General features: G+C 34.5%; 1 protein-coding gene across 2 annotated transcripts in view; it reads right to left on the bottom strand.

The window, feature by feature from the left end:
- Positions 1-14785, bottom strand: part of UBR1 (ubiquitin protein ligase E3 component n-recognin 1) — a 159832-nt gene that overhangs the window by 75895 nt on the left and 69152 nt on the right. For both annotated transcript variants that reach the window (XM_027869880.1, XM_027869879.1), the window contains exons 18-23: positions 13798-13863; positions 13426-13527; positions 12791-12854; positions 7441-7565; positions 5396-5448; positions 901-1003 (exon numbers count right to left, since the gene is read on the bottom strand). In XM_027869880.1, coding sequence (XP_027725681.1) covers positions 901-1003; positions 5396-5448; positions 7441-7565; positions 12791-12854; positions 13426-13527; positions 13798-13863 — 513 coding nt within the window. The remainder of the gene's footprint in view (positions 1-900; positions 1004-5395; positions 5449-7440; positions 7566-12790; positions 12855-13425; positions 13528-13797; positions 13864-14785) is intronic.

Genomic DNA, 14785 nt, shown 5'->3' with positions numbered 1-14785 from the left:
GCTTTTTTTCTTAGGAATGCAAAAAATCATCTTGCAGGAAACATTTTGTAACTAGTACCATTTAATGATTATAAAAGTTACTAAAACTAATATTGATGCCCATTCAATGTTCCTACATCAGTGGAAGCCAGCATGGAATAGCAAAAAGAAAACCAAAATATTTGCTCTTGGTGTAAGAAAGCATAAAACATTCACCTTGCTGAACTTGTAAATTCAGAAAAGAGCTGGAAACACTGTGCTGCTAATAGTATTCAGAAGAATTCTAGCTCAATTATTTTTGTTGTTGTTCAGTCATTTCAGTCATTTTCTTGGCAAAGATACTAGAGTGGTTTGCCACTTCCTTTTCCAGTTCATTTTGTTGAAGAAGAAACTGAGGCAACAGGGTTAAGTGACTTGCCCAGGGTCATACAGCTAGTGTCTAAGGCTGAATTTTAACTCAGGGAGGTGAGCCTTCCTGACTCCAGGTATGGCATTCCATCTACTGCCCACTCAAATGTCATAAGTTATTTTTAGGATTCATCTTTTTAGACTAATGTATACAAACAGGCTTATTTAAAACAAAATGTCCAAAAATGTGCCTTTTGGGCAGCGGCAGGCGGAAGGGTCTGTGGGTGTTGTTTTTTAAGTACCCAGATTGCCTTTAATTCTGTCAATGTGGTAACAGGTCATGATTTTTTAAAGTTACAATTAAAAAACACACATATGAAAACAAAATCAAACAATGACCTCAAGACTCATTTGGGAAATATGTTAAACTATTTTTCAAATGTGTTTGCATTTTTCCTATTTCTCTTCCAAGTTGGGGCCCCTTTTAATTCTTTGTTCAATTTTCTTTAGGAAGAAGAGAAAAGAAGAAAGTAGTAATGCCTACCTCCTTGTCTTTTACATAATATTTCCTACCTTGCTGTGTTGTGTTTTCGAGTAGTGATAAAAAAACATATTGAACTCTTTCATACATTCTTCCCTCAGCTCATAAACTCCATGACCTGATACACCAGGTTTCCTAAAAAGATTTAAAATAAGTAGATCAACTGTAATGTTTAAAAGCTTTACTGAGACAAAATAAAAACTGGAAAAATTAATACTAACTACAAAATCTAAAAAACAAACAAAAATTAACCCCAATCATATTTTATTCAGTTTATCTAATAGAAAAAGAAGCTTCTGTTACAGCAGAAAGCCATAGGGAATAATGCACAGAATATGAATGTAATAGAATACTACTACGTTGAAATCAAAGAAGTTTCAGAGAAACTTGAGAAGACATATATAAACTGATATAGTATGAAGTAATCAGAATCAGAATAATTTATTCATCACTGTAAAGACAAAGTTCAAAAGATTTAGAACTATGATAAATATAATGACCAAGCATGATTCCAGAGATTCAATGAAGAAGTCTACTACTTACTTCCTACTGAATTGATGACATATATATGGATTGAGAAATATTTTTTGGACATAGCCAATATAGGAATTTGTTTTGCTTGAATGGACAAATAAGAAAATTTGTTACAAGAGTTGCTGTTGTCATTTTTCAGTTCTATCAGATTCTTCATGACCCCACGTGGGTTTTTTTGTTTGGCAAAGACAATGGATTGGTTTGCCATTCCTTTTTCCAGATCATTTTACAGATGAGGAAACTAAGGCAAATAGGGTTAAATGACTGGTTCAGGGTCATACTACTAATAAGTGTCTGAAGCCAAATTTGAGGTCATGAAGGTAAGTCTTACTGATTCCAAGTCTAGTTCTCTATTCACTGTGCCACCTAGTTGCCCATGTTCTAGGGGGAGACTCTAAAACTGTATGCTATGGGAAGCATTGGACGGGTTATGAACTATTCTATCAGAGGAAGTATCTATATGATTATTTTTTGCAGGGGTGAGGAGTGTACCCATATTAAAGAGTATGCAGATCCACTTAAATATGAGTAAAAATAAGGAGAGGGTTACGGGGAGGTGATTGTTGTGTCTAAACAAAATACATTAATAAATGATTTCCTTAAAAGAAAAATGGCATTATCCTATATGCCCAGTAAGGTTTAAAGAGCAAATGGAAGAAGGGTTCTCTATAGATGATGATGCTGGTACAAATGGTCCTATTTGCAGATGATGTTACAATGATTGTATCAAAGCTTAGAATACTACAAAGACTTCTAAAAGAGATATACAACCACTCAAAAGTCCAGCTTAACAATCCAAACAAGGTAAGTGAAGTAGACAAAATGAATGCCTACTTTTCAGACCAGAGGTCCGAACTTTTTTGATCATGCCACCCCATCAACAAGAAAATATTGAGCACATACACCCCCAAAATATGTAAATCTACTAGCTTATGAATTACATATATTACAAACATACTAATAATTATACTATAAAACAACACACACTAGAAATTTTTAAAAGATGATAGAAACAAGGAAAACATTTGTTCCTAGAGACAACAGGAAGCCACTAGAGTAAACTGAATAAGGGAATGACAGGGTCAGATCTTCAGGAAAATCACTTTAGCAGTTTTCACTTGTGCAGAAGATGGATTGGTAAAAGGAGGGAGAAAATTAGAACACTACTGAAATAGTTCAGGCAAGATGTGAATAGGGCTTAAACCAGGGTTGTAGCAATGTAAGTAGAAAGGAAGGGACAGATTTGAGAGATATGATGGTGTAAACAAGATTTGGCAACTAACCAGATACTGGCTTTAGTGAAAGTGAAGTGTTGCTTACAACACCAAGGTTGTGAATGTGAATGACTAGAAGGGCACTGATGCCCTCAATAAAAAAAGGAAAACTCAAAGAGGAGATGGGTTTGGGAGAAAATGTAATGAGATCTGCAATGCAGACTATAACCCATCCATACCTGTTCATTTAGTAGAACTTATTCTGTCCCACCGAAAATGAGAATTCTGGAATTCTACATTCAGTTAAGTATATCTTTCCTTTTCTCATTTTCCTTCTCTTTCCTTCTTTCCTCAGCTGTTTGTAAAGCCCCATCAGGCAGCCATTTTGTTTTCTTGCTCTTCTTTTTCTTTGGGATGTTTTTTGCTGCTGCCTCCTGTACAACACGACCTCTGTTCATAGTTCTTCAGGCACTCTATCTATCAGATCTAATCCCTTAAATCTATTCATCACCTTCACTTCATATTTATAAGGGATGTAATTTAGGTCATGACTATATGGTCTGATGGTTTTCTCTACTTTTTTCAAGTTAAGTCTGAATTTTGGAATCAGCTCATTATCCAAGCCACAGTCAGCTCCAGGTCTTGTTTTAACTGACCATATAGAGCTTCTCTACCTTTGGCTGCAAAGTATATAAGCAATTTGATTTCTATATTGACCATCTCATGAGGTCCATGTGTAAAAGAACCTTTTGGTGATTTGGCAAAAAAGAGTGTTTGCTCTCACCAATGAATTATCCCGGGGGCAGGAAGGAAGGGGGAAGAGGAGTACATAATAGAGCAGAGATCTAATCAGAAGGGCTTTAGACAAAAAATGTTGAGGCAAAGCATAAACTTATTTCAAAAGGAAGTTATTGTATTAGTCTATTAGCTGGTTAAGCTCATATATATGTATGCATACATACATACACATACATACATACATACATACATACAGCTCTAAAAATCTGACTGCCATCAAGTTTTGCTTAAATCTTAACATATAGCAAACAACTTCTAGCTTCTTCTAATGTGTGTTCTGATACTTAACTGGACTTCATTCCCAAAAAGCCTAATTTAGCATGGTTCTTCAACAAATATTCCTTTGCTTATTAAGTCCTCTCTAAGAATAACTTAACAGAACTGAACCCTGCTTATAGAGAAAAGCCCACAGACAGAAAAAGACATTTGGAATTAAGAGCCTTTCAAGGGATGATGGCAGTATCTAGGTAAATCAGAAGTACGCTTGCAGAAATTCTGTTTGGAAAAAAAAACCTTGTCTGAAGGTTGAAACTCAGAAAGGCCTCACATGATTCCTTAACAAGGAAAATGATAGATAACTGAACCCTGAGGAGATGATCACTGAGAGAATATATATACAGAAAAGAGAGGAAATAAGACATAGATTTTCACCCATTCCCTCATGACACTATAAAATCAAACCTATACACTTTCCTCAAAGTATTCAAGATTCAAAACTTAATTTTTCAGTTTTTTAAAGTTTCTATCATAAGCTCTTCATAGAAATAAATCAGAATACATTCACAGCAGTTACAGTGTCTTTATTTGAAATAAAATTTTAAAATATAAAATATTAAAAAAGTAAACCCGAGGAAGGAATTTTTTAATTAATAAAATATATTTCTCCTTCAACCAATAACTAGTTTTTTCTTTAAACAAAATAATATTTTGTGGGTCAACAGATTTTTTTTTAAAAGACACCATGGAAATGCTAGAGAAATGCACCATAATTTTAACATCACAATTTATGCCTAAATATCACATTTTATGGTTACTCAATTACCTTCAAATGTTCCCAGGTTAGGTCCTGTTTTTAAACTCCCTGTAACTATTTTTTATTATATAATAAGAGCTCTACTCTTAGAACTAAAAGTATCTGGAGAGAATGGATCATCAGATTGGGCCTATGGACCATATAGTAAGGAATACTTACAAGGTTTCACTTTTATCACCTCCAGGAAGAATCAGTCATAGTCAAATGAAATTGGACAAATTTATGCAAGGTGCCCTTCCAGGAACCCTACAAATTTTCTTTCTTTTCTATACTCTTTACTTCCTTAAGTCCAACCACCACACTTTCCCTAGATGCCTTTTTATCGACTCCCCAAAAGAATCTATTCCATGGCCCATTCTTGCTGTTATTTGGCAGCCAACTAATCTATTAAGACTTGCTGGATGTGAGTACCCTCCTCCCAATCCTCATCCCACTAACGATATGTAATTGTCTGCACTTATTCACATCTAACAAAATCCCTCAGCGTTGCTCCGTGGCTTTGGATGTTCTGAAACAAAATTAATGTAAGGTATGTCCAGCCTCAGAAATACTTATATTTGAAAAGGAGAAGATGAAAAAGGCTTTAAACTCAAAGCAATAATGCTATAATGAAGAAATGATAGGCTTTCTCTACATGGTAAAGCTACAGAATCATGGTGCTCTATGTTCAAGACTTAACATTATTTGGCTTTGCCATTATTTTAATACAATTAAGAAATACCTTTTCTTGAGGTTTGGTAACAAATTTTTTTTAAAAGAAATAAAAAAGGTCCCCTGGTTTCTAATAATATTGAATTAACTTTTAAATTATTCTTTGTGTGCTTAGAAATAAATATCTTGGAGTGTTACAATTCTGGAAGTTCAGATAAGCATTTTTTTATCTTCTACAAAGTACATGAATAATGATCATACTAATTTTTAAAATAACTTTAAATACTAAGCACTTACTTAAATATGGCCACTTTGTTGATGACATTCTCTAAGCCAGTTTCATTGTTTTCCTGTGGAAATAATATTTTTGTTATTTGCCTTTATATAATGTCATTCTTTTTCTGTTACTCACATGACAGAAATCTTCACAACTCTGTCAGACAACTATACTGCTCCATAAATAATCATAAAAAGTTAATCTGCAGTACAATAAAGAGGAAATTAAATTTTAGTTTTTTGGGCAAATTTTCTTAACCAAAATCTCAACTGTCTCAATCAGTTTCAGACAGCAATGTTATCAACCTTCTGGTAAAGTGTGACTTCATATAATTTTTTTATAAATTATCAGTTGATCAAGTATAAAGATCTTTTTGTTGCAAAGTATAAGGATGAATCAATAAGTAAGATGGATTTTCATTTTTATATACATTATTTGTCTCTAATGTTCATATTACCATATTACTTTTGAGTCTGAATATGTGGTATTCATATATTCTGCAATATAAGGTTGGAAACATCTTTGTTCATATTTCTGAAATAAAAGTATTTTGGTTTTTTAAATTTTCTTTTGAAATAAAAGTATTTTGAAGATATGCTTACATTCACCTTACTGATTTCCTCTTACATAATCTTCACCAATGGTAGTAAGCATACACAGCTATAATGTACTAATACCTATAAAATAAGGCTATAAAATACAGAATTCAACTTGTGATCTATACCAAAATGTAGATTTATGTAGATTTCAAATGTAATTCAAAATACTCTTTCTAACAAGCTTAAGCTATTATTTGTTGAATACAGGTTTCTAAATGTTCACTCTATGGATGCTATTTCACAAAAATCTGTTTATAATAAGAAAATTCAATGTTATTTCTTTAATTGACAAAAATAAGATTGGGTTATCTATAGTCTATCTCTCACAAAACCTGGAAATATATGCTTCTTTTAAAAAAAATATACATCTCTCAAGGTAAGATGGGGCAGCTACGTGGCACAGTGGATGAAATGCCAAGTCAGGAAGACTCATCTTCTTGAGTTTAAATTCGGCCTCACACACTAGCTGTGTGACCCTGGGCAAGTCACTTCACCCTGTTTGCCTCAGTCTCCTCATCTTTAAAATGAGCTGGAGAAGGAAATGGCAAACCACTCTAGTATCTTTGTCAAGAAAACCCCAAATGGGGTCACGAAGAGTTGGGGCACAACTAAAAAATGAATGACAAGGTAAGAAGTGAAAGATTTGAGGTGGCCCTGACTTATAAGCAAAACTGAGTCTTTAACTGAAGACTACTTTGATGAGTTTCTGAAATGTACCAGGAAAAATCACTCGTTATAACGACATTGTAAAGGAATACAAATAATCTGAACTAACAAACCATTGATTTGAGGAATATCTCTGTTCTACCTCTACAGAGGGAATAAAAAATAGAACCAATTACTTGACTACTTCACATTTAAGAATTTTTATTCTGATTCAAAATTAGCCTGGTTTAATTGAAAGAATATTGATTGCATTTGGAGTTGAGACATGGTTTTGAAGCTCACTCTAATGCATTCTGTGTGATTGTGGGCAAGTATGAGGAATTCTGAATTTCGGTCTTCTTTATCAGCAAAGTGAATATAATTATACTATCTATTGCATAGCACTATTATAAAGGAAAGCATTTTATAAACCTTAAACTACTATTAAATGATCATTTATTCTCTTAGTAGAAAAATAAATGGGTTATAATAACATTCTTTGAGATTACAACTTGGAAGATACATACATGTACTTTCAATATTCCAAAAAATCTTTGATTTTATTAGTTCAAATACTCCCTACACCAGCAGAGATCACAACTCCATCATGCTTCAGCAGAAAATTCTGAATTTGTGTCTAAAAAATGCAAATATTACATGGTGGTAAAACTTTTGAGATCTGTGTGTACACAGACATAAAGATATCATAATATTTCAGGAAAACTCCTTTTTCAGGAAGCCTTGATTTTATAATTAATAAAGGAGCAGGGGGCCTAAAAAGTGAAGAGTTTTTAATTAAAGGGCAAAAAAAACCTACTCACATTCTCTGGTAAGGATTTGGCAATGATACTGTGAGGCATGGGCTCAATGCAAAGTAGGTGGATAATTTCCCTCATAAGAACCTCTTCTTTGTTCACCTTACCCACTCCAGGCACATAACGCTCTCCTAATAAGAACAACAAAAGAAAAATGAAGAATGATACATGTTAGAACACCAGTACTATTTATTTAAATCATAATTGCCCATGTAGCAATTATAAAATAACATTTCACGAAATCTCAGCTTGTGTGGTAAATGATAAATGCTATTTGCAAAGATTCTCTAAATTTAAACCCTCTAGGATAGTAAGTACTTAATAATTACTCATTCATTCATCCAGCCAGTCAGTCATCTACCCATCCTTCAAACTACAAAGTCCCTTCAACTAAATTAGAAAATATTTCTAATTATGACAACCTCTAGTCAATTTAAATCAGGCACAGAGCACCTGAACAGTTGATATTACTGAACTGTTTCTTGTTCAAACACTTTACTAATCAATAACTTGTCCCCTGTCTGCCTCTTCTCAAAAAGGAATAAAATGACAATTCTTTTTTAAAAACCACTTTTTAAAGTACTTGGCAAGATAGCTTTATTACTGAACCACCACAACAATAACAACAAAAATAGGGACAGTCTGGTATTGCTATAGTTGCAACTTCACTAGCCCGAATTGTAAAAAGGAAGCCATGTAGTCAGATTCTTCATCACAGCCATCAATCACATGAGCCTATTAGCAGTAACAGGAAACCTCTCATGCTCCAACTGCCATCTAGATGTCCAGTTCCAGTTACCATTAGCAATACACACTGAAGCTTCTGTGGTGGTACTGTAATAGTGCCTGGCCTTGTCATGAGAGGGATCCCTTGCTGCAGTTCAGAAATCTACTCTAAAATAAATCATTTGTCCCACCATTAAACTTCCAATTCCCATGTGATAAGAGCAATCCTGAAGCACAACTCTGACGAAGTTACTTAATTGCTCCCAATATCTATACCCTAAGCATCCAACATGAGGTCCAACTGACCTTAGGAAATGAGCTACCTGAGATTTTTAGCAGAAAAATACTTAAATATCTAATACACAACTTGTAGGTCAATAGGGTTTAATTACCTGCCTGTCACTACTACTGTGTAATGGATACCAGGTATCATGACTGCAGGCTTGGCTCAGATAATAATTATAACTGCTCAGCCTGTTGAAATGCCATCTGTGTACTTTGTGTTCCCATAGACTTTATTTCAATTCTTCTATAACACTTACCACATTATAACAGTCTTCATTGTGCTACTATATTTTATGATATCTTTACATCATTTAAAGTTCCTCCATGTGTTCCCTCCTCTATTTAAATCTAGAGAGTAATTCCATATAACAAAGAATTTTTTTAAAAGAAAAAAAAAAGAAAATCAGCAAAACCTAGCTCCCTCTCTCTCTATATATATATATAAACCTAGCTCTCTCTCTCTCTCTCTCTCTCTCTATATATATATATATAACAACATATGTAATGTTCCACACTCATTGATCCCCCACCTCTGCAAAAGGGTAGGGTAAAGGTATCTCCTCATGTCTTCCTAGAGGCCAATCTTGTTCTTCATAATTACGCAATATTCATTTTTGTTAAGTGGTTGTTCTTTCAATTTACATTGCTGCAGTAGATGCCTAATAAATGACTGCTGACTACCTGTATTCTGGGTCTGCTTACTTCACTCTGAATCTTTCTTTCATGTAAGTCTTTCCATGCTTCTCTGTATTCATCATGTACACCATGGCTTCTTCTTGTTGTTCTTCCTGTCCAACTCTTCATGACCACATTTGGAGTTTTCTTGGCAAAGATACTGGAGTGGTTTTCATTTCCTTCTCCAGCTCATTTTACAGATGAGAAACTGAGGCAAACAGGATTAAGTGACTTATCCAGGGTTTCATAGCTAGTAAATGTCTAAGACTGGATTTGAACTCAGACCCTCCTGACTCCAGGGCTTGCACTCTATTCACTGTGTTACATAGCTACCCTACATCATTTCTTATAGCACAGTAATATTTCATTACATTCATGTGCCACAATTTGTTTGGCTATTTCCCAATTGATCTACTTTGTTTTCAATTCTTTGCTATCACAAAAAGTGCCCCTCTGCTACCAGTTATACTCTCCATAAGGACAAGGATGATGTTTTCTGCATCATGGCATACACAGTAAATGTGTGCTGAACTGAACAGACTTAGAATCACTGGATTCTATAATTTTGATTACATTAAATTGAAAAATTCTCATACAAACAAAGCCAATGCAACCAAGATTAGGAGGAAAGTAGAAAATTGGGAAAAAAATTTTTATAACCAGTGTTTCTGATAAGGGCCTCGTTTCTAAACTATACAGAGAATTAAGTCAAATTTATAAGAATATGTCATTCCCCAATTGATACATGGTCAAAGGATATGAATAGGCACTTCTCACATGAAGAAATTAAAGCCATCTATAGTCATATGAAAAAAATGCTCTAAATCACTACTGATTAGAGAAATGCAAATCAAAACAACTCTGAGGTACCATATCACACCTATCAGATTAGCCAACATGACAGAACAGGAAAATGATAACTGTTGCAGAAGATGTGGGAAAATTGGAACACTAATGCATTGCTGGTAGAGTTGTGAAATGATCCAACAATTTTGGAGAGCAATTTGGAACTATGCCCAAAGGGCTATAAAAATGTGCATACCCTTTGACCCAGCAATAGCACTTCTAGGGCTGTAGCCCAAAGAGATCATACAAATGGGAAAAGGACCCACATATACAAAAATATTTATAGCAGCTCTTTTTGTGGTGGCAAAGAATTGGAAATTGAGGGGATGCCCATCAATTGGGGAATGGCTGAACAAGTTGTGGTTCATGAATGTAATGGAATATTATTGTGCTATAAGAAATGATGAGCTGGCAGACTTCAGAAAAACCTGGAAAGACTTGTATGGACTGATACTGAGGGAAGTGAGCAGAACCAGGAGAATGAGCCACGTTGTGCGATGACTAACTCTGACAGACTTAGCCCTTCTCAGCAATGCAAGGATCTAAGACATCTCCAAAGGTCTCATGTTAGAAAATGCTATCCACATCCAAAGAAAGAACTATGGAGTTTGAATGCAGATCGAAGCATACTATTTGCTCTTTTTTTTTTCTTCTATTTTGTTTCGTTTCCTCTTTCTGGTGATTCTTCCTATTGGTTCTAATTCTTCCTTACAACATGACTAATGTGAAAATATGTTTAATAGGAATGTATATGTATAGCCTATATCAGATTGTGTGTCATCTTGGGAAGGGAGATAGGGAAGGAGTGGGAGAAAAATTTTAAACTCAAAAGCTTATGGAAGTGATTGTTGATAAATCAAAATAAATTAATTTAAAAAATAGAATCACTGAATCCTACAGTCATAAAGGCCCTTAGAGCTTATGTAACCCAACCTCATCATTTTACAAATTAGGCAACTGAAACCCAGGAAAAAAAACCAAAACTCTTTAAGGTCACAGAGCTAGCAGTAGCACCAGAGTGGTCAGCTATACCTCTGACCCTTATTCTAGGAGTCATTCATTACATTATAGCACACTGCCTTTTATTATGAAAACTCTTCTGAAGATATTTTGGCCACCAAATGAACTTATACCAAAAAATACATTAAGTCTTTTATCAATCATATTGGGGGTGGGGGTGGGGGAGCAATGAAGGGGGGCTGCCCAGACCTCTGATCTAAATGATGTTGGGAACTGCAGGTAAAGAAGCTTCCCTTACCAAGGCAGATAGAAAACTAGTCAGCAACTTTTAGTATTGGAGAGTTGCCTAAGGCAGAGAAGTCAAACATGGACATAGAGGCCTGAAATATGTGGAACTAGATTAAGATGCAATTGGAAAATATTTAACTAACTAAATAAAAAAACAAAAGAACATAGATAACGTTAGTATGTGGTTTCCTAAGTTATAGAGATCCTTGGATGGTTTAGAGACCCTTTTTCTATTTGAATTTCACATGAACAGCCTAAGACTTGAACTGAGGGCTTCCTGACTTGAACATTTGCTATCTCTCTACTATACCATATTGCCTCTCTTCTAGTCACATATTTCTGATTAAAAAAAAATAAAAATATTAAAAATGACAATAATATTATATTAAGAACTTTTCTCTTTATCTCCACTAAAGAAAAAGCAATTCCTAAAGTCTTAATAGTTTGGCAGTTTGGTCAATCTAAAAATGCCTTAAATGCCTAACTTTATATCTTAAATAATTCTATGACTATCTTTCTGAACTTTTCCTTTAGAATTTACTGCTCTCTTACCTTCAACCAGTAATGCCTATGTAATTTGTGGATTGGAGTTGAGTGAGGGAATACAGCACATACCTCTAAAGACCAAAATATTCAGTTCTTGTTTTGCGATGACAGCTTAACTACATCCTCTGCTGAAATATGTGATTACCTAGCAAATGGCTATTTGAAATAGATCAAGTATTAACAATAGCTCTCATGTATATGTGTTTTATACGTCATTTCATATATTTTATTTTATTTGATCCATCCAATCACTAGATAGGACAACTCGGTATTATTCTCATTTTCTAGATGAGGAGATTGAGGTTCAGAGAGATCACATGCCTTGGCACAGAGGTCACAGAGTTTGTCAGTAGAGGACTTGAGACTTGAACTAGTTTTCTAACGCCCACTTTCAGTGCTTTCTGCTCTACCCAAGCTGCCAAACAAGGAAACTGTCCTTGAATTTTAAATTCAGAACCTGCAAACTGATTTCTGTTAATCAAGGAATATTTAGCTTAACTGCAGCTATATTATGAAATTTCCATCTCTAACAGTCAATGTAAATGACCAAGACTACTGATGGTACAGACTACAGTTTTGCTTTCCCTGACCACCACTGATGGAAAAATGTCCAACATTTCCATGTCACTGTGATAGAAAACAATGAAAATAAAAGCGGAAGTAATATCTTACTTCTCATAATACCCACAATACCTTCAATATCTTCCCATGCCTAAAAAGCTGTCAACACCAGATTTGCAGGTTTTCTTCATCTAAGTTTTCCCCCCTTGAGACAAAGTATCATCAATCTTCAAGACACTTCTAAGTCAATTTACATCAAGCAACCAAAGGCAAATCTATAAATCCTATGCTTTCTGGCAGTGGCTACCTAAGCCTTTTAGTCACAATTTATCTTAAAATTAATGTTCTGCATTGCATTAGGAGAATGAATTGAATAAAATTGGAGCAACCTCATTAATTCTCCTTTTCAAAGCAGTAATATTCTACTTCAAAAATATTTGTTTTAATCTTGTTACCTCAAGATTCTTACCCACAATGTAGATGAGAAGCTGAAGCACTTCTTCTATTAGTGAATTATATTGTTTAACCACATCCTATAGAATTTTTAAAAAGAATAAATCAGTTACATTAGAACATAAGAACTGAAAAATGTCAGTTCAATGGTTCATTTATTTTCATATTTCCAGACTCTGATTATGGCACCAGGGCAATGATAATCAACCTCAAAAGGCTAAGGATGTACCCCCACATATTACTAGCTTTCTATAAAAGAATATTCAACAATGAAACTAATTCTAACTAACCTTTACTCCTTTCCTCTATTTTTAGTTTCTTCCTTCCCTGTTTGGAAGAGAAGTAGTTTCGGATTCAAGGCTGTTACCCATGGTGGCAGTATACTTTACTTAGTAAAAGTGGATATTGAGTTATAGCAAGTAAACATTACAATATATGATTAATTTTTTAAAAAAAGGTTGGTAATGTCTTGTCCTCTCATCTCATGTCATTTACAAGAGACCCCACATAGTTAAGTGGTGCTATTATATATATCCCAAATGACCAACTGGCATGGTAACCTCTAAATACTAATACAATGAAACCATGATAAAAGGATGTTCAATACTGATATCGATGGAATGACTTCAACTACCCTGTTCTGTTACTTACCTGGTCCTTGGAGGGGACAAGCTTCCTAAACGCATCAATCAGTTCATATCTCTGAAGTAACAATAACAAGAAGTTGTTGGGATCCATCAAAGATGCACCAATCTGTGTGATATACCCAGAAGCATACATAACCATAAAATTTTTCATCTGCTAATAACTGTGACTTAGTTTTCATATAACTGTCAGGAAAATTACAAAAGAAGCTAGTGTAAGATTATCCAGTAGCAATTTTCATCATTATTCTACCATATTCTGCACTAACAATGAAATAAAAGTTGATAAAATTAAGAAATAACTACAACAGCTTAAGTACAGAGATTTGAGGAGTAATAAGGCAATAAACACCAGTTATAATTAGAAAGAGATTACTACCTGAAGCATGATGATATCTTTGTCATACATTTCCTCTCTGCATTTAACATCTTGATAATAAAATACCTACAAGGTAAAAACAAGTAAATAGATGGAAAAGAAAGAAATTTTAATTAAGGTTAACAACAACAACACACAATTCTTACTAATCTGGAAACTGGAGAAGGAAATGGCAAACAACTCCAGTATACTGCCAAGAAAATCCCATGGACAGTATTAGCATGCTATGATTCACAGGGTCACAAAGAGCTGGACGCGGCTGAACAAGTGAACAACCACAACAGCAACCACAAATCTAGAAATTCTCTAAGGACAGGAAGAAGTTAGGGGAGCTGTACTAGCGGATAGGTCTCAATCCCCTTGCTCTTTCCTTTGGAGTTCATGAATCTTTACTGCTTATCATTTACTCTAGTCATATTTGAGGGCCAGCTCTCAAAGTTTTCCCTTCCCTTTAATAATAAAGAGCATGATACTGTAAGATAAATAGACTGTAAAGGGACAATTTTGAATATAAAAATTGTGACCTGCATGCAACTTAGCAAACACTTCTTAAGGAGCTCTTCTATGCAAAGTACTATCTTTGGGGAAAATATTTTGGATAGAACATGGCATTGTGCACCCTCCCCTCCCCCCCAACTCTGCTCGCCCACCAAGCTTAAAAAAAGATAACTAAACAAACAACAACAAATGATAGGTATATTAAGGAGTTGCAAACAAAGTACAATGGTGAGGCATAAGGGTGAAAGTCATTACTTTCTTCCTGAATCCCAGGGTGGACCAGGGAAGGTTTCTTGGAAGGGACGTTTGAGTTGGGCTTTAAAAAATAGAAAAGAATTCAATAGGCAAACCTGAGACAATCCATTTATTCTCATCAAAGTAGATTTTGTAAATCAGGATCAATGGCTTCATTTATTTAACAGAATGTAAACTCCCTGAGAACAGGAACTATTTCTTTTTTGCATTTGTATCCTGAGCCCTTTGTATAGTG

This window comes from Vombatus ursinus, unplaced genomic scaffold (assembly GCF_900497805.2).
Source record: "Vombatus ursinus unplaced genomic scaffold, bare-nosed wombat genome assembly UNPS02014794.1, whole genome shotgun sequence".
In the NCBI taxonomy this organism is placed as follows: Eukaryota; Metazoa; Chordata; class Mammalia; order Diprotodontia; family Vombatidae; genus Vombatus; species Vombatus ursinus.
This window is presented reverse-complemented; position numbering and strand designations above follow the sequence as displayed.